This window comes from Triturus cristatus, chromosome 4_2, assembly GCF_964204655.1.
Source record: "Triturus cristatus chromosome 4_2, aTriCri1.1, whole genome shotgun sequence".
Lineage (NCBI taxonomy): Eukaryota > Metazoa > Chordata > Amphibia > Caudata > Salamandridae > Triturus > Triturus cristatus.
In genome coordinates this window covers 172,488,475-172,506,693 of record NC_140586.1, presented here as the reverse complement: position 1 = coordinate 172,506,693, position 18,219 = coordinate 172,488,475, and the positions used below count along the sequence as shown (strand labels likewise).

At 44.4% G+C, this 18,219-nt stretch overlaps 1 protein-coding gene across 4 annotated transcripts in view; it reads left to right on the top strand.

The window, feature by feature from the left end:
* Nucleotides 1-18,219, top strand: part of ITGA7 (integrin subunit alpha 7) — a 271,460-nt gene that overhangs the window by 126,361 nt on the left and 126,880 nt on the right. For 2 of the 4 annotated variants that reach the window (XM_085600990.1, XM_085600988.1), the window contains exons 4-5: nucleotides 6,090-6,345; nucleotides 9,212-9,331. In XM_085600990.1, coding sequence (XP_085457116.1) covers nucleotides 6,090-6,345; nucleotides 9,212-9,331 — 376 coding nt within the window. Of the gene's footprint in view, nucleotides 1-6,089; nucleotides 6,346-8,164; nucleotides 8,297-9,211; nucleotides 9,332-18,219 lie in introns of all 4 variants that reach the window. The other 2 variants (XM_085600987.1, XM_085600989.1) reach the window with 1 other exon arrangement.

Here is an 18,219-nt window from a genome sequence, read left to right as displayed (position 1 = left end):
ATGGATCAATGTGTGCCTAGGACTCGCTGAAGCCACCTCATAAGAGCCATACCTAGATGAGACTGTGGCCATTTTTGGTTAGCCATGGCCCCCCCTTCCCGGGAAGAGGATCAATTGACACTTCTAGTCAGGTTTCATACGTCTTTATTTCGATTGTTATATCATAAAAGACAATTGCGTAAAAAGATATTAAGATCAATCAATCATACATACAAATTATTTAAAACACCATATTAGTGCATAGCAATGCACGATTTAAGAAAGAATTAAACAGTATTTAAAGACGCAGTATAAAGTGGAGTAAAACCCAATGTTAAAATTGAAAAACCAGGATAATCAAGAGTGTCTGGCTCTAATAACCCAAGCCCACCCTAGGTACTTTGCTACCCCAATTACAACCAATTCTGAGGTGTTAGTTCTTAGGGCCCACAATGCCTCTATGCATCTACTGATGTTCATCCGTTGGAAGATGGGCCTAATCCATTTGTACCTTGGGACATGATAAGCGGGACAAGCAAAGAAGAAGTGGCCCACACTCTCCTTTTGATCGTTACACCAGGGGCAGTACTCATTCGAACTACCAGCCCATTTTTTGGAAAAAGACCTTACTGGCAAACTACCTACTCTAAACTGGTGGTATAATTTTTTGTCCAGACTCTTGGTGATAACATCCCAGTAATTCTCCAGAGAGGGATCTAATTTATGCACCAGAAATCTGCCAGAAAGGGAAGTGCCATCGGAACGCACAACGGATTGATGTCTAACTGATGCCCAGTACAGTGACTTGAAGGCTTGCTTGGAAGGGAAAACAGAACTCCCCGGGGAATCCCACAGTTGGATAAGACCCATTTCATCCAGGATTTTTTTCACTTCACGGAACGAAGGGATGTTGCTAGAACCCAGGATAGATCTTACTTCCGCAAGTTCAGTAGCAAAGAGACTTAGGTCCGGCGATATCCAAATCCGTCTCCACAACGCAACCAACCGATATCGTGCCATCTCTTTGATAGACTTACAACCCATGTCCGACAAGAGAGGTTTGATAGGGGTGGATTGGGGTAGTCCTACCAAATTACGCAAAAATTTGTTTTGGACTGTTACCAAAGGGGATAGGTCCAAAAAAACCACAGGTCAGCCCCATACAGTATAGCTGAACTAATTTTTGCGTCATAGATCTTAAGTGCCGGTATTACCCTTTTGGTAAGAGACATGTTTTGCTCCTGGATCAAACAGCCCGTGAGGCGTGCAAATTTCAAGAGAAGAATATCGACCTGGGGCTTCCAACGTAGCCGAGAGTCTAGAGTTACTCCTAAATAAGTCATAACCTCCACCTGTTCCAGACCCACACCATTCATGCTTACACAACTCTTTATGGGGCGATTTTTTGTTAGAACCATAAATTTAGTCTTGCTCACATTTATTTGCAGATCGTTTAATTTACAAAAATCCTCAAATCTGTTTAGGGCCGTTTGGAGGCCCTTACGCGTCTTTGATAGGATTAAAGTGTCATCTGCAAAGATGAGCAAGGGAAATTTAGTCCCACCCAGGGTCGGTGCATCAGTAGGAGTGTCTGCAAAGAACTTCACCACCTGGTCAATAAACAGTAAAAAGAGGGTAGGTGCTAAAACGCACCCCTGGCGGACACCCCGTGTTACGGGGAAACTATCCGTCACCTGCCCTTGACCTCCCCACCTCACCCTAGCAAAATTGCCCTCGTGTAATCTTACCAGGAGTTCAAGGAGTTCTTGTGGCATTCCTAAGGTGCCCAGAACAGCCCACTTCTAGTCACTTTTGCCTACTGGTTGCTCCAGTAGACGCTGTGTCTTTGGGAGGAGACGCCATTCTACAGGGCACTCCACGCTGCGTTTTCCCATTGTCCATGTCTATGTGAGGTTATTTATAAAGCGCAACTGTTACTCCAAGGAGTGTGCTGCCGCTATTGCAGAAAGAGTGAGTCAAGACCCACCGACGTTCTTACTGCCTTTGGGCACTCCAGCGATCGCTTTTGCCCCAGGAGCAGAGACTATTCATTGCGTTTTCCTGTTGGATGCTAGCTATTGTCTCAGGAGATGCCATTTTACCTCGTATTTTCCTTACGATTGTTCTAATGCACGAGGTTGCCCCATGAGGAGAGGCCTTTCCGAAGTACGTGATCCTGTCCACGTCTCCATTGCAGATTATTGTCTCCGGGGGAGAGGTCATTCTACAGCTTACGTTCCAATTGGCTAAACCAGTACAGGCTCCTCAGGAAGCTTCCTAGGAATATACCAATGGCCCTTATGGCAAGGGTGGGGATCTCAATGCAGGTGGTGTTTGCAGTAGATATGAGGGGTTTTTGTGGGGTGGTAGAGCCTGAAGCAATGAGCCAATGCTGGGCAGGACACATTAAAAGGGACTGGAGAGACAGGTGAGTGCTTATGAACATACTTCTGTTAACTTCCTCTAACTCTCTTTGTTTATATGTGTCTGTGTTATACCCCTTGCAGCCAATGTAAACATGTGTTTTATGTTTGTCTGTCTTCTAAAGTGTCTTAGTACCTGTGCCATTCTCTCGTGGGTGTGTCGGAGTGCCTCTGTGGACCCGGGGGTTGGCAGGAGCTATGCCAGTGCCCAAATCTGCTTCTAACTGTCTCTGTCTTTCTCTTTTGTAATCTGCTGTGCGTCGTTGTGCGGCTGAGTGTCAGGAGTGTGTTTGGATTTTCGGCTTTCTAGAGTCTCTCTCTCTCTTCCATTATCTCTTTGTCAATCTGTCTCTTCTCCGCTGCCATTCTGAGTCTGTGTGATCCAATACAAAAACTGTAAAAATATAAGAACTCAACAAAGTGTCACCCAAAATCGAGCAGAAGTGGAGTAGTGGTCAGGAGTTGTTAACAAACAAATTGCAATTATTTTTCAAACAGAAGACATTTTGGGAATAAAAATAAAACACAGCAATTTGCTGGCTGTGGTTCCCATCTACGAGGGGACGGGAGCTCATTCAAGTCAAGTCAAAACCTTTTATTGATTAAGACCCCAACAGGGATCTACAATATAAAATCAAATAAAATTAACGGAATCAAGCCGTAAAACCAAGAGTACAAATACATTGAATATTTAAAACAGCTTCAGAAAAGATTTTAAAAATGTAAATACATTATAACACACAAATTCATTTGGTGGCGACCTAATAAAGCTTAGCAGGCAGTTCATTATTTTTTTGTATTGAAGTAAAGCGATGCACTTCCTTTCTCCCGGGGAATTGGTTTAAAGAATAATAGTTTCATAGGTGATTTTACCTTTGCACTTCACAGCACTAACTTTTGTTTAAAAGGTAGCTGATGAAAAAAGGCTTCTCCAGATCTTCAGGATTGACTTTTCAGACGCTGGTCCACAGTTTACAGCTGAAGGGACCCTCCCATAACTTGATTTCCACTGTGAAATATCCAGTTGCAACTGGTTTAGGGGCTTTCTTTGCAGCAGTTTTACTCCCTCCATATGCAGGGATTTCTGTACTCTTTAGATACTGAGAACGTTCACATGGACTATCTGGAGGAAGCGACCAGCCACTTCTGGTCTTCTGGTTCTCGTCCAAGCAGGCACAGCTTCCTGTCTCTCCAGGACCTTCCGCACCCTCCAACAGAAAGAGGGCTCTACTGCCAGGACCTGGACCTCTTCATACCTGTTGATCGACAATACGATGTCTTACTTTGCCTGTGTCTGGTCTAAGTACGAGACTCAAGGTAAAGCTGGTGGCTGCGCCTTCACAATTCCTTACCAGGCGAGGATCTTCTAACATGAATCTTCTCTTCTGTTCTGGTCAGCAACAGCTTTTAAAGGGTTAACATAGCCATGCACAGATGATGGCAATAGCCATGCATAGATGATGGCAACAATCCTTAAGTAAGTGAATGTGATGTATGCTTCACGCCTATGTTTTACTACAGAGTGGACCAATCCCTGTCTTAAAAATGTTCCCGTATTGAAACATCTATCCTGGAGTATTTTGTGCTACAACCCGCAAAGATGGCTGCTGTAAGCTTTCCCTCTTTTGTCTAGCTCTGCCCAAACTTTTCCTAACCATCCCACTCCTGCCTTCAAAAGATCAGAGACTAATCCCGCCCTTTCTAGGCAAATTTTACTGCAGCCCATGCCAAGAAGTGGTCTCCTGAGCCGTGAAAGCCTAATTTGTTAGAGTAGAATACTTTAAGAGTGAGCAACTGGCCACAGGGCTCAGGGGGGAGAGGTGTGAATAATGCCTGAGCCACAGAGAGGTGAGCCAAAGGAAAGGGATTATCTGTTTGTGCTCTTCAGCTGAGTTTTACAAAAGGCAATCTTACAAAAGCGTTGTTAGAAATGTAGATGAACAGAATACAAAGGTTATACATATTGAACTACAGGCTGCAAACTTTTAGTAAATGTCTATTTTTAACAAACATTAGCAAAAATGGGTGTTAAACAAGAATGTTGCCCCTTGAAATTGTGCCTTGCTGCCTTCACATGCACAAAATATGGACTCTAAGCCTTGGTTTCTATTTGAAGTGGAATGGAAACATTTTCCATTTCAATTTTTATAAACACTAAGAAGATGTTCACGGTTTAAATGCACCCTTATAACTGATTCAACAAGTATTAAATCTGCCAATTTAATTCCAAACATGGCTTTGATTTTTTATTTGATTTTTAAACAGTGTCCTAGATCTTTACAACCACATATACTGGTCTGTGCCCGTGTTCCAGCGTTCTTCAGATGTAAGTGGGGAGAAACTTTTCCTGCAGCTTACATCTGAGAAGTAACTTTTTTTCAGCTTGCATAATGTATGCGCATAGTACAGCTGACTTATCAAAATGTCTAAAATGCCACTTTGATTGCACAATCGTTTTTCATTTTTAGGAAGTACCAGTGAAATGCTGAACTGTTTTTCTTAACCCAGCTGCACTTTATTTTCATATCTCAGCTATCCTTACTAAAAAAAAATACCTTAAAAAAGTACAAACAGAGTTTAGTAAAAGAAGCCAAAAAGATTAGGTTTCACAATATGTGTACCGCCGTCATGTGTTTTGAGTGTGTTCATCTGTTTACCCGGGTCTAAGCATGCCTTTTTGTGTGATTGTCCAGGTGGGTCTTTATGCTTTTGTGAGTGTTGATGCATATTTCTATGCCCGGTCTGTTGAGTGTCTCTCTCTCTCCCTCTCTTTCTATCACTTTCAGGGCCCGATACACAGAACTAACTTAAGACAAAATCCTAAACTTACTACCATTTTGGTATTCACAGAAGGCACTTACTCATTTTGATATTCACAGAAGGCACTTACTCATTTCGGTATTCACAGAAGTTAGGAGTCCTAACTTTAGGACTCCTAAATGCCTTCTGTGAATACCGAAAGTCTTAAAATTAGGATTTTTCCCAGTTTAGTAGTAGTATAGTTAGGACTCCTAACTTTAGGACTCCTAAATGCCTTCTGTGAATACCGAAAGTCTTAAAATTAGGATTTTTCTCAATTTAGTAGTAGTAAAGTTAGGACTCCTAACTTTAGGACTCCTAAATGCCTTCTGTGAATACCGTAAGCCTTAAAATTAGGATTTTTCTCAGTTTAGTAGTAGTATAGTTAGGACTCCTAACTTTAGGACTCCTAAATGCCTTCTGTGAATACCGAAAGCCTTAAAATTAGGATTTTTCTCAGTTTAGTAGTAGTAAAGTTAGGAGTCCTAACTTTAGGACTCCTAAATTGAGAAAAATCCTAATTTTAAGACTTTTGGTATTCACAGAAGGCATTTAGGAGTCCTAAAGTTAGGACTCCTAACTTCTGTGAATACCGAAGTGAGTAAGTGTCTTCTGTGAATACCAAAATGAGTAAGTGCCTTCTATGAATACGAAAATGGTAGTAAGTTTAGGATTTTGTCTTAAGTTTGTTCTGTGAATCGGGCCCTCAATGTCTAAGCATGTCATTGTGTACCTGTGTCAAAGTGCGTCTGTAGTTGAGTGCTTTGTGTCCCCATTTCTGGGTGTTTGAGTTTGTACCCTCGTGTCCATGTCCGAATGTGTCCCTTTGCTGTGTGTGTTAGATGTATGTGAAGTGGAGCCCTCGTTCACCCTCTTTCTGTACTCCAGGCCTGTGCCCACCTCTACGAGGCTCGCCAGCGGCTCACGCAGCCATCAGAGACCCGGGATGTGATTGGCCGCTGCTACGTCCTGAGTGAGGACTTGACTATCAGCGACGAGCAAGATGGCGGCGAGTGGAAGTTCTGTGAAGGCCGCACTACAGGCCACGACCAATTTGGCTTCTGCCAGCAGGGGACATCTGTAGGATTCACCTCTGACAACCACTACATCATGCTGGGGGCACCAGGCACCTACCACTGGAAAGGTGAGTCGAGACCAGAGGGGGGAGAATGGAAGGAACATGGATGTCAATTGGATGCTAGCTGAAGGGCAGAAAAGGAGAGGGTAAGCTAGTCTGTAGCATGGAAAGCGGTGAGGGAGGAGGGCATTCGTGAGATGAGGAGTAAGCTGTACAGGTGTGTATGGAATAGGGAAGAGGGTGACAAAAAAGATTGGCATAGGGGCTGGGATGAGGTGGATCAAAGTGACATGGAGCACAGCGAGAGGGTGTGAATGAAGATAGAGCGAGAGAAAGTGGGAAGAAAGGGAAAGAGAGGGTGTCCAGAACAAAATACAGGACAGCCAAAGAGAAGGGTGATGGGAGGGAGGATAACGCGTTATTGGTGGGAGGGTGGATGGTGGGAGGAGTGGCATCCGATGTGGCTCTGATCAGCAGTAGAAGAGTAAGTCGCTGTCTCTGTCATTGAGAAATAGGAGCGCGTGGACCGGCCCACCACTCCTCCCCTCCAGAACCACATTAAGGAGAAACATTGGATGTGACCTCCGTAGAACCAGACAGTCCAGAATTAAACAGGTGACACGGCCTGCATTTTAGATCCAAGGAGAGAAGCACACATGTACAGATCCCACGTGCACACACAGAGGGGCGCTGAGCACGGCCTCTGACGACACAGACAAGGCATGCGCACACTTCGATGGCGGCAGGACGGAGACTGTCTAGACCGGGCCGGAGAGAGGTCCACCTGCCCCTCTGTGACATCACAGAATCTGTGACGTCACAGAGCGAGGACTGACCATGGGAGGACCTCAGTGGCAGCGAGAGGAGAAGAATCGCTGGTGCCCTGAGGTACGGTGGTCCCCTGATACCCCAGGGCGAGAAGGCACAGAGACGCCCTCCTGGAACCAGGGACCGATGAAGCAAGTAGTCCAGCATTCAGTGTGACTTGAACATGGAAACGCCTCTGACAGGTATCAGTGGTGCCACAGAGAAGGAAACCCGCGGCCAACGAGACCAGAGAGGAGTGGAATTGTGAAGAGGGTCTCGCGACAGGGGAGAAGTGTGCCGAAGCCCTCTGTGGGATCAAGGACACCAGATCCACGAAATATCCGAGGAGGCACTCTGTGGCACTGGAGATGGAGGGCCCGTGGAGGGGACCTCTGTGGAACACGGAGGAGAAGATGCAATAGATCTAACGTGCGCCCGGGATAAGTGTAGCTGCAGAGTGAACCTCTGTGGAGTGACATGGGGATGATGAGGATGTGGACGGGCCTGACGTGTCAACGGATAGAAGAGGCCCCTTGTAGTCGCCGTCTGTGGAGCCACATGAAAGTAAAGACGCACACATGCCGGATGTTGCTCTGGTGTCCAGGTAACCCTTGCAGTGACCGTGCGTACAACCACATGGAGGAGAAGATGTGAGCAGCCCTGACGTGGCACCAGAAAGAAGGGGAGGCTTGGAGTGGACCTCCGGCGAACCCAGCGAGTTGAAATCGTAGACAGGCGCTATTAAGCACCCCGCTGTGGATAAACTATAGACAAGCTTCCCATGAAGAGGAGTGTGTATGTATCCTAGTCGCACCACACGCCAGAGCGATGCCCGGTTTACTCTCACAAGGGATGGCAGCGTGCTGGCCAAACCCATGGATGCCAGCCATGACTCTACCTGCAGGTGAGGCGGTCGCTCGACCACTGGCGTGCTCCAGTAAAGGAAAGTCTCGCCTCATGCTGGGTGACAGGGTGTTATCATAAGCCACAGCAGCTCGCTGCACCTGTCGTGCGGCAGCGAGTGCGCCCCACCTCGCCCCAGACCGCCATATTATTAACCTGAGTGTTTGGTTTCTAGGTGAGCTGCGCGTGGAGCTGTTCAACCTGACCTCCCTGGAGCTGGGCCACTATGACGATGGGCCGTACGAGGTGGGGGGAGAGAAGTCTCGCGACTCCCGGCTCATCCCACTCCCTTTGAACAGCTACTTGGGTAGGGTGACACGGCTACGTGGCGCGGGGCAGGGAAGCTGCAGGCCAGGAGGAGGCGGTGCCATGAAGGGGCAGCCAGGGGCTAGCTGAATGGTGCCACCTAGACTGGCACAGAAGACGTGAGGCAAACTTAACAGGGATATATCGTTAGTGACCCCCAGCAGGCATTGGCAAAGAGGGTGTGGCTTGTGTTTTCAGGACCATGGTTTCATAAAAACATACAGCGGTATCCACTCCCTAGGTTTTCCATTTTCCCATTTTCCCCTTTTGAAACGTGCTGCTTTTAGGCTTTTAACCTGGCTAGAATTAACCAGAGCGCCGGCCCAGGGTGTTGAGCAAACGATGACGTAACTGGCGTGGCGAATGCACAAACACTTCCCGTTTTATTGATGGCGCATGTCTCACTGTCAGACCACCCTGCGCTGGCACTAATTATCAGGCGACAGAACGGTCGTTTTCCACAGTCATTGCGGCAGGTCACCGCGCAAGAATGAGCCGCCAAGAGGGCAGCTTCTGAAAAGCGACCCTGTGCCTTCTCCTTAATTTTCCCTCATTTTGGATAAAGGTGATCACAACATAGTTCGACAGTGATCTCAAATCAGCAGCAAAATTGAAACCATTTTAATTGGCAGACCGATGACGTGATTGGAGATTTTAATTTACTAACAGTCCTCAACCAGAGTCTCGAAAGCACAAGTCACAATGGTCATTGCTGTCTTTTGGATCATGGATGGGGGTGAGGCGGGTTCAAAAGTCTTTCTTTTGGGCACACTGAAGCACAGTTCGGGCACCCCTTCATTTATTCACTGCCTCCTCGTCCTGCGGACCTCTCCCCAGCCACAAGGCCACTTTTTTCAATCTTTTCTAACTCTGCCTTTTTCTCTCTGTCTGTTCCTTCCCGTTCTCGGATCCGCAGGACTGTTGTTTGTGACAAACTTTAATAGCTCAGACCCCGACCAGATGGTGTATAGGAGTCTGGCGCCCCCCGACAGTGGGAGAGGTGCTCCGGGAGATGTGATACAGAATAGCTACTTAGGTTTGTAACCGGCGAGGCGTGTGCGGCGGCCGGCCGTCCACGTCTGTCTGCCCCTGTGTGTCCCATCTCGGCCTCCGTAGTATCCCAGTTCCCCCGTAGTAGTAGTCCGTGTTGTGTTTCTGTGGTCACTGTTTACCTGTGGCACTGCGCTTTTGAAGGGATGGGGGTATTGCCAGAGTGTCGATGAGGATCCAGGGCATACTAAATGGTTCAAAACGCGTGTGTGGGTGTGTAAGCGAAGGTGTGCGGTGCGTGTTTTTAATTTATGTTCACAAATGGCTGCAGCAAATCTATCTCAACTTGAAGCTTCCTAGATACGTCCGCGAGCAAATAGTGTTCTCCACGATTTACTCAAGTGCACTTATCCCATGTGATGTCTGTCCACTGTTGGTTAAGAATGGTGCTGGGATTTCCAGTTCTAAAGAGAAAATTGAAGTTCGCATCCAAAGGCGCATACTTTACATGCCCCCATTTTCTGCATATTCTCAATAACTCCGCAGCGCCACTAGGTGGCACCAAAAGCCTGCTGGATTAATTCGGTTCTAGCTTTATCGAATTTGTTGCAGGTCTATGAGGACGGCAGCCATGACGATTTCCAGAAGACATATTTACGAACAAATATATATTACTCTGAAAATATATGCCATGAATCCGGCCCACATGGACCAACGTTGAACACCCATGGATACGAAGCTGTTCAATGCACCTGACTGTGTTAGAAGCAATGTGTGTTTGTATATCTGGTTGCCAGTGTTTGACAGTTGAACCCTTAGGGGCAGATTTAGAGGCCCTGTGCGTCACTTTTGCGCCGCCGTTGCGTCACTTTTGTGACGCAGCGGCGGCGCAAAGCCAGCGCCATGCTGCGGCAGATTTACAACGTGACGCATCTAGGGAGATGCGCCACGTTGTAAAGCTTGCGCCACATGTGGGCGTACCTTCACAGGGGGGGGGGGGCGTTCCGGCGCAGGAACGCCTCCGAAAAGTGGCTGAGTGAAATCTACAAGATTTCACTCAGTCACTTTTCCGGTCATGCTGCGTCAAATCCCTGCGCCTGCTTGAAGCAGGCGTAAGGATTGACGCAGCATTGTCCCGATAGGGCACCCCTGAGCCTTGCTGGAGCTGCGTCGCGCTTGCGATGCAACTCCAGCAATGCGCCACCCTTCCGCCATCAGATGCGTCACGCATCTGTTTATCCTTGCGCCACGATGCGCTGCATTGTAAATGTGGCGCATCTATTGTGGCGCAAGGGTAAACTTGCGTGACGCATCTTCCCTGGCGCATCTATGCTGATTTGCAGGGATGCGCCAGGGAACATAAATCTGCCCCTTTGTATATTGGCCGTGGTAAGCTGAACGTCTTCCAGTTGACGATGGCAGACTTTTGTGTGTGTGCCATGGCACCCTTGTGGGGATCCCCAACCTGCTGCTGACTCCTGGGAATGTGAATGGTTGAAGTTTGGGCGCGAATGGTAGAGTCGAGGTTTTGTCTGTACAGGGGTGAAAAAGGCGTGCATGTCATTGTGTGGCCTGTGAATCTTTGTGTTAGTGAACTCTGCAAATCTGGTAACATATGTTGAAATTGAATCCTTACACTATTGTACTTCAAGAGGGTTATGTTGTTATAGACTGACTGTAAGACTATTTGCACTAAATGTGCACAGAACAGGTTGGTTGACTCGTACACCAGCATTGTGAATCTGAGGGAGGTAAGGGTGACATTAGGGTTTAGGAATGGATAGTGGTATAGGGAGGATTTTAGGGCTCAGGGACGGGCAGGGGTAAATGGGAGTAAGGGTGATTTTAAGGTTCAGTGTGGGTAGAGGTAACAGGAATAAGGGTGACTTTAGTGTTCAGGGTTGGTAGAGGTAAAGGTAGGTAAGGGTGATTTTAGGGTTCAGGATGGGTAGAAGTGAAGGGAGGTAAGTGTGATTTTAGGGTTCAGGAGTGTGTAGAGGTAAAGTGGTGGGTGATTTTAGGGTTCTGGGGTGGGACGTGGTAAAGGGAGCGAATGGTGATTTTAGAGTTCAGGGATAGATAGATGTAAAGGGAGGTAAGGGTGATTTCAGGGTTCCGGGTGGGTAAAGAGAGGTAAGGGTGACTTTAGGGTTTGCAGTTGGGTAGAGATAAAGGGAGGTATGGGTGAAACATAAGCTTTTTGATAACACTCTGTGTTTAATGATGAATAAAACGTCCTCTAAATTATAAAACGGGTAACGAACAAATAAGTAAATGTGATACAACTGCAAATATTATTTCCTAAAAACACATACTGTCTGGGTTAGTCTTAAAGGAAGGTAGTATGCTGATAGAACAGACAGCAACAATGTATGTGTGTGGGTTACCTGTTTTGTTATTTAGAGGATGCTTTATTCATCTTCAAACACAGGATATTTTCGAAAGTTTTATATTTCCACACACACGGCTCTGAGATTAAATTGTGGCAAGAAAATTACTTTATATTGTAAAGTGATTTATTTCTTGTTTGCACCTTTGCAAAAATAGCTTTAGTATATAAAGTAATTTATACGCAACAAATCTCTCAACGCGTAATCAAGTTGTCTTGAAAGAAACAAAAAAAGTACTACTATCCCAGTGCAAGCAGCACATTAGAACCCTAATGAGGGAGTTCAATCAGTACTTGGTCCATGCTCCAGGGAAGGGACAAACCCATGAAGACAAACTGAAGCCCCTACACACTCAGCAATGAGAAACATGAAAATGAGTCACAATGAGGCCAGCCAATGGTAAGTAAAGGTGGGTCGTTAGCCCTTATTATTATTTTTTACACCACATGAGCTTTCTCAGGTAAGACCTAATTACTTTCATAAGCATCCAGCTTCTCTTCAGGAGCTTAACCTTTTCAAGTGGGGCCTCCGGTTAAGCCCATACTTAAAATTGAGCTAGGATGCTTCCATGGGAAAGGATCCTTCATTTATTCTCGTACATTTGGTATGAATTGGTGAATTTCGTGGCCTGTATGTTGCCAAGTTGTTTACAGTTTTTTAGGGAGAAGATTGTTTGTGGAACTCACATCTCCCTGGACCTCGTTGTGTCTGCTTTTCATACAAGTCATTTTGTGTCTGAGCGTGTGTCTGAAACATGCTAAGCTGTTCCTACATATTTTTGATGTTAAAATCACATTGAATCAATATTTATATATGTTTAAATAGTGTTAGTGATAGAGCAATTAAAAGAGTAAGACATCATCTACCAACATTTACCAGCAACCGCCTTAATTCATCAATACCCTCAAACATAGTAACACTCTCGACAACCACTACAAAACCTGACAATCCACACCTATACACCCTTCTAACCCAAATACCACACAATGGAACCTTCACTCTCCCACAAAACACCACTCTGTCCTATACCACTAACAAATCCACACACCACCAACACAACATAAAGCCACTTTATAGATAACTTTAATCCATCCAGACACACACTCCCTGTTCATACAAAACACTAGCTCTACCCTCTACTTGCTCCTAGCAGACCCCTTTCTGTCACCACCAAACCTATACCCAGCCTTCCACCATATCATCCACCAGCACCACCTCCTCTTTTTTATAAAAAACACACAACCAGACACAACCAGACAATCCCTACACTCTACTCCAACACTCATATTACCTCTTCCAGTGATCAAATCTAACACAAACACTCGTAACTCTTGCCCATCCCCTCAAACACACCATGTACACTCTTTTATAAAAAAACATTGCCACCCCTTTACCATTTAGCTTCTACTCACCAACAGTACTTTATTTACACATCCTTCTCAGAAAATCACTTCATCAAAATCTACCCTCACTTCTCCACAAAAACAAAACATAACACACAAACCAGCAAATCAAAATCTCACACACACACAATTTCCTAATGGGTTCTGTCACAAATTAGAAACATACACCCACTCCCTCCCTCATGACTACACAAATAATACACATCCAAACCCATATTTATTCCCAAATTTTCTATCTTCACCAACACCTGCTACAAATACGCCAACACAGCAACTCTCATCCATTGCACAATTTAGAGCCTTAAAACATGACCCACATGCTCTACCACCGCCCCTAACCCATACATCTACCACTGCAACAGACACAAACAAAATGAACAACATGCCACTCTTCACAACTTCGCATCTCCATGTCTATTACACAAGACTACTCTACAAAAAACAACACAGCTCACCATTTCACTCTCAACCACCATCTCCACCGCCTGCACACGGAGACCCAACAAAATACATTCTAAGCCTGCTGGATGATGAATACTATATAGAAAAACAACAATCTTGCTACCAATACACAGTTAATACAAGCATTAATGACACACCTGCTACAAGTTCAAAATATACTTCTCACTCTTCTATAAAACAGTCACACCACCACCAAAATATAATGTCGAAACTACTTACTACTAAATGCTCGATCACTCTCTAAAAACAAGCACCACATCTACGATCTACCGTGTTGCATGAGGCCGTTCCTCGAGGCTATCAAACTATCACACAAAATTCTGTAGGCAAAAGAGGAGGTGGACTGGCTGTTTTATTCAAGCAAACAATCTCGCCAAAGCTGACATTTCCATACCAGGTTGTGAGGCCCTCATCGCTAGATGTAACCCTACACCAAGTTCCTCCTTTAACTTCCTCCTTCTTTAATGGCCACCACCTAGCAATGCAACATTCCCAGGCATGTTTCTTTCTAGAACAGTTTCACACCTTATAACACTACACTCCAACCTATGCATTCATGGTGACCTAAACATTTGGTTTGACAAGCCTAATGTACCCCATCCAAAAACTGTCACTGGCCTAGTCACACTAAACCTACATCAGATCATACACAAACCAACACACATTGATGGATACATTCTATATGTCATTTTTGAAAATCCAGAACTAGGTACCATTCAAAGGATTACTCCAGTCACATGATCAGGCCACAATTTGGTAGCTTTCCAACTTAAAACATCACAAATCAACACACTCATGACCGCCTCACATGCATCCACCTATCGACCGTGGAACAAACAAAATGTTGAATACTTGGAAACACAACTGACATCCAACATAGATCTAGACACAATAAGTTCTGTTAAAAAACTTTGAGTGGCTACAGGAAGCTTTGGATATCCTAATACCACTATAAAAAAACAAAACAGGGAAAAAGAAAACCAGCATCTTCAAGTAATACATAACCAAAAAAAATAAAACAACAAATTAGAAGGCTGCAACAAACCTGGCTCAAACAAACAGCAATCAATACAAACTTTACCTTTGCAAACTTAAGAGAATATGCAAATCAACAATCAAAAAAGCTACGGTCAAGGTCGCCAGTAGGTAGTTATAGTTAGGACCAAAGCTTCCATAGGAAAATCCTTTTTTGTTTTGCCAATAACTTTGGCGGTGCTTGACAAATCTTCATGAAATCTTCACAAAACTTCCCAATTTTGGTTCAGCTGCTATGTTGCAAGTTTCGGGGTGATCCGTCAAGAGGGGGCAGAGATAAAAAGGGACTCTCAAAACACGTTTACCCCATGCTATGTCTATAGGTATTTTTCCTTTTTTGAACACGACTACAGCCCAAACTGCTGAACAGAATTACACCAAATTTGGCAGAAAGCTAGATGTTGGTACTGAAAGCATGCTTTTGTGATTTAGTGTAAATCTGTTCAGTAGTTTTTAAGCTATTTAACTTTAAAACATATAGTTATTCAGGGACGCAAGTCCTGGCAGTGGACTTGCGGATCCTACTAAAATTTGATTGGCTGCCAACACTTCAACCAGGAAGTGTTGGCAGCCATCTTGGGACTCTGCCTAAAGTGGAGTCCCATAAAAAAAGTAATACATAAAGAAAAGGGGGCAGGGTAGAATACCCTGACCCCAGATAAGGTAGTTTTTTTCTTTGGATCCGGATATGCAGCAAAAAAAAAAAGCTGCACAGGCTCCTGTGAGTCTTTTTTTAAAAAAAAGCCCCCGGGTGGGCTACAGTGGTGAAGAAAGGGGGCTTGGCCACCGAAAACCTCTCAGCAATCCCTATGTGTGGGACTTACTGGAGGTAACAGGAGGGGTAGTTGGCCCGCAAGGACTGTCAAAAGCCAAGGGGACTTCATCTCCCAGCTAGCAGTGCACCAGGAGGCAAGTTCGCAGAGTGGTGGAGAAAGGGGGCGTTGCTTCTGACAACTCAGCAGTCATGCTGTGTGGGACTTACTGGAGGTAATAGGATGGATAATTGAAGGCCAAAATGTATGATCAGGTTCTGTAGGAGCATAAACATTCAATATAGTTAGAGGTATGTTATCTATCAGGACATTAATAATAACCCAACTACCAGCATCGTCCTTTTCTTGTGAAACCACAGTAAGATTAAGAGGCTTATTAAATAATATCTCAACCCCATTCTTTTTAGTTACAGAGGGAGAAACAAACCCATGTCCCACCCAGTTTTTTTTAAATTTCAGTGCTTCAGGGTAAGATAAGTTTCTTGTAGAATACCAAGGTCAGGATTAGATTTATCTAAATGCAATACTATTGTATGTCATTTAACCAGTTTGAGACACCCCTTAATGTTCCATGATATTAGCCGGAATTATATGGAGTGAATCAGGGGCAAAACATTTGAGAACCTTAAAACAACTAAAGTTCAACATCATTACTAACAAGAGAAAAACAAGAAACCATGAAGTAAAAAAATAAAAGAAATCTAGAAAAGAGAAAATCAGAGAAGAGCAAAAGAAGTGGAGAAAGGACAAATGGAGATGAAATGAAGAAGAAAAGTAAAGAATGAATAAAAGAGGCTAAAGATAGCAAAGGACAAGGGCAGGAAGGAAGACAGAAGATCCAAACAAAGAGACAGTACATATCCCAGTGGGACGACTGAAGTAACATACCTGTGGAAGTCAGGAAAAGAGGGAAAAGGTGGGTGCTGACGACACATGTGACGATGACCCGTCCAACGGGGAGAACAGTATCAGCCACGTCAGGATCAAGAAACATTTAGGATGAGGGACTGAACAAACACAAACATATAAAACGGATCTGCAACAAGATAACAAGAGCTCCATAAGACATGAAATAAAATCATACCTCACACCACAAAAATACAATTAGAAGATATTAAGTCAAGCAAAACATTTCAAACCAGCTGAGGAGTTTAAGCAGGAGAATTCAGACAAGAACAAGAAAACAAAAATACAAGGAAATCAACCATCAGATGGACCATCTGTATCCATAGGAACCAAATTATGCGTTTGTATACATTTCTTAAGCTCTGGCAGATCCTCATATGTTGTGGTATTATTTTGGACGGTCACTTTAAAGGTACACAGGTGAAAAAGACCACATCTGGCGCCGAGAGCTTGAAGTGGGGCACAAAGTTTAAGGAATTCCTTCCTTCGTGCTGCAGTGGTATTGGAGACATCTTGAGACAAGAAGACCCTTTGACCTAGCCCAGTAACTTGACGCATTGCTTTAGCCCCAAAAAGGACTGCCAGTAAGTCTGTAAATTTCAAAACAAGGATAATGACACCTCTAGGTGTAGTAGAAGATGTTGATAAAAAAAAGAAAACAGGATCATCCCCTTCCAAAGACTCACGTAAACCATAAATACGGAGGTTATTCTGGTGATTCTTGTTTTCCAAATCTTCTCTGTATTGTTGGAGCTTATATACCTCCTTCTCCAAAGATTGAATTTTATGAGTTTCATCATTTAGGTCCAAAATTTGTTGTTCCATTGTAGACACCTGATTCTCCATAAATAACCACTTGTCATCTAAATGTTGCAACCTATTATAAGTCTCTTCTACAAAAGGACGTAATGCACACATTTTCTCCAGTAACATTTCCAAGGAAATAGGGGACAGTGACTTTTCAGGTGATGGCGGATCCTACTTCAACCTTTTAGATGCAGAAGAGGGTGACAACATTTTGCTTCCCATAGACGGAAGAGATGCACTTCAAGGAGTAACAGAATTTGCCATTTCACCAGAGGAAAGCAGATGGGCTTCTGATGTTGCTTTGGAAACAGGAACTGCACACACTCCAGCAGGGGAGTGTGTCTTAGGGGAAAAAACAAAATTGTGGCTTCTGCAGCTTCCCCATATACAGTACATACAGTGTATCAGAAATTAAGAGATCACAACTGTTACTCAGACCAAGCCAGGCAAGTTAAGAACCACTCAAAACTTTCAAAAGGATACTCTTTTACAAAAACATCAGGAAACCAACCAAAAACCAGCGTAAATCAGCAGCTCATCCAGTCAATATCTTATGCTGAAAGCGTTCTTTAGCTGGTATTAGTAGTTAATTTTGGAGGTTTGCAAGATACATTAGGGGCTCCTTATCTTCTGTTATAGTTATTAATTAATAGTAGCAATTTCAACTCTTGTATTTTTATTTCGTGTTTAGAATGGCAGCAGGCTGTAGCATGAAAATCCTGATAAATCCCACAAACCGGTTATATCTGCTGGCATTATTATACCAGTTTATAGAATACTGAACACAGTTCTCCTCGTCTAAATATTTCAGTTTATTGTTTCAGAGTAAGGATGACACAACCCTCTCCATTCCATTTATCTTGAGAGGAATCTCAAAATGGCCGCCGTACTTGAGGCAGCATCTTCAATACCGAAAAAGAACACACATAGGTGGCGTACCTCATCACAAACGGCTCCTTGTCATACCCAATAATTCCTCTGTGTGCGATGCTAGTAATTGTTCATCTTTTCAGCTTGAAGAAACGGCAAAAGCCATGGTTGTCCTGAGTCGCAGCGGGCAGAGCTCTCCCACTAGGTGGCCATCTTAGGTGGTGCAAAGCCACGCCCCGGCCCACTCACATTATAAGGTCTACACCATGTGAGCACCAACCCCTGAAG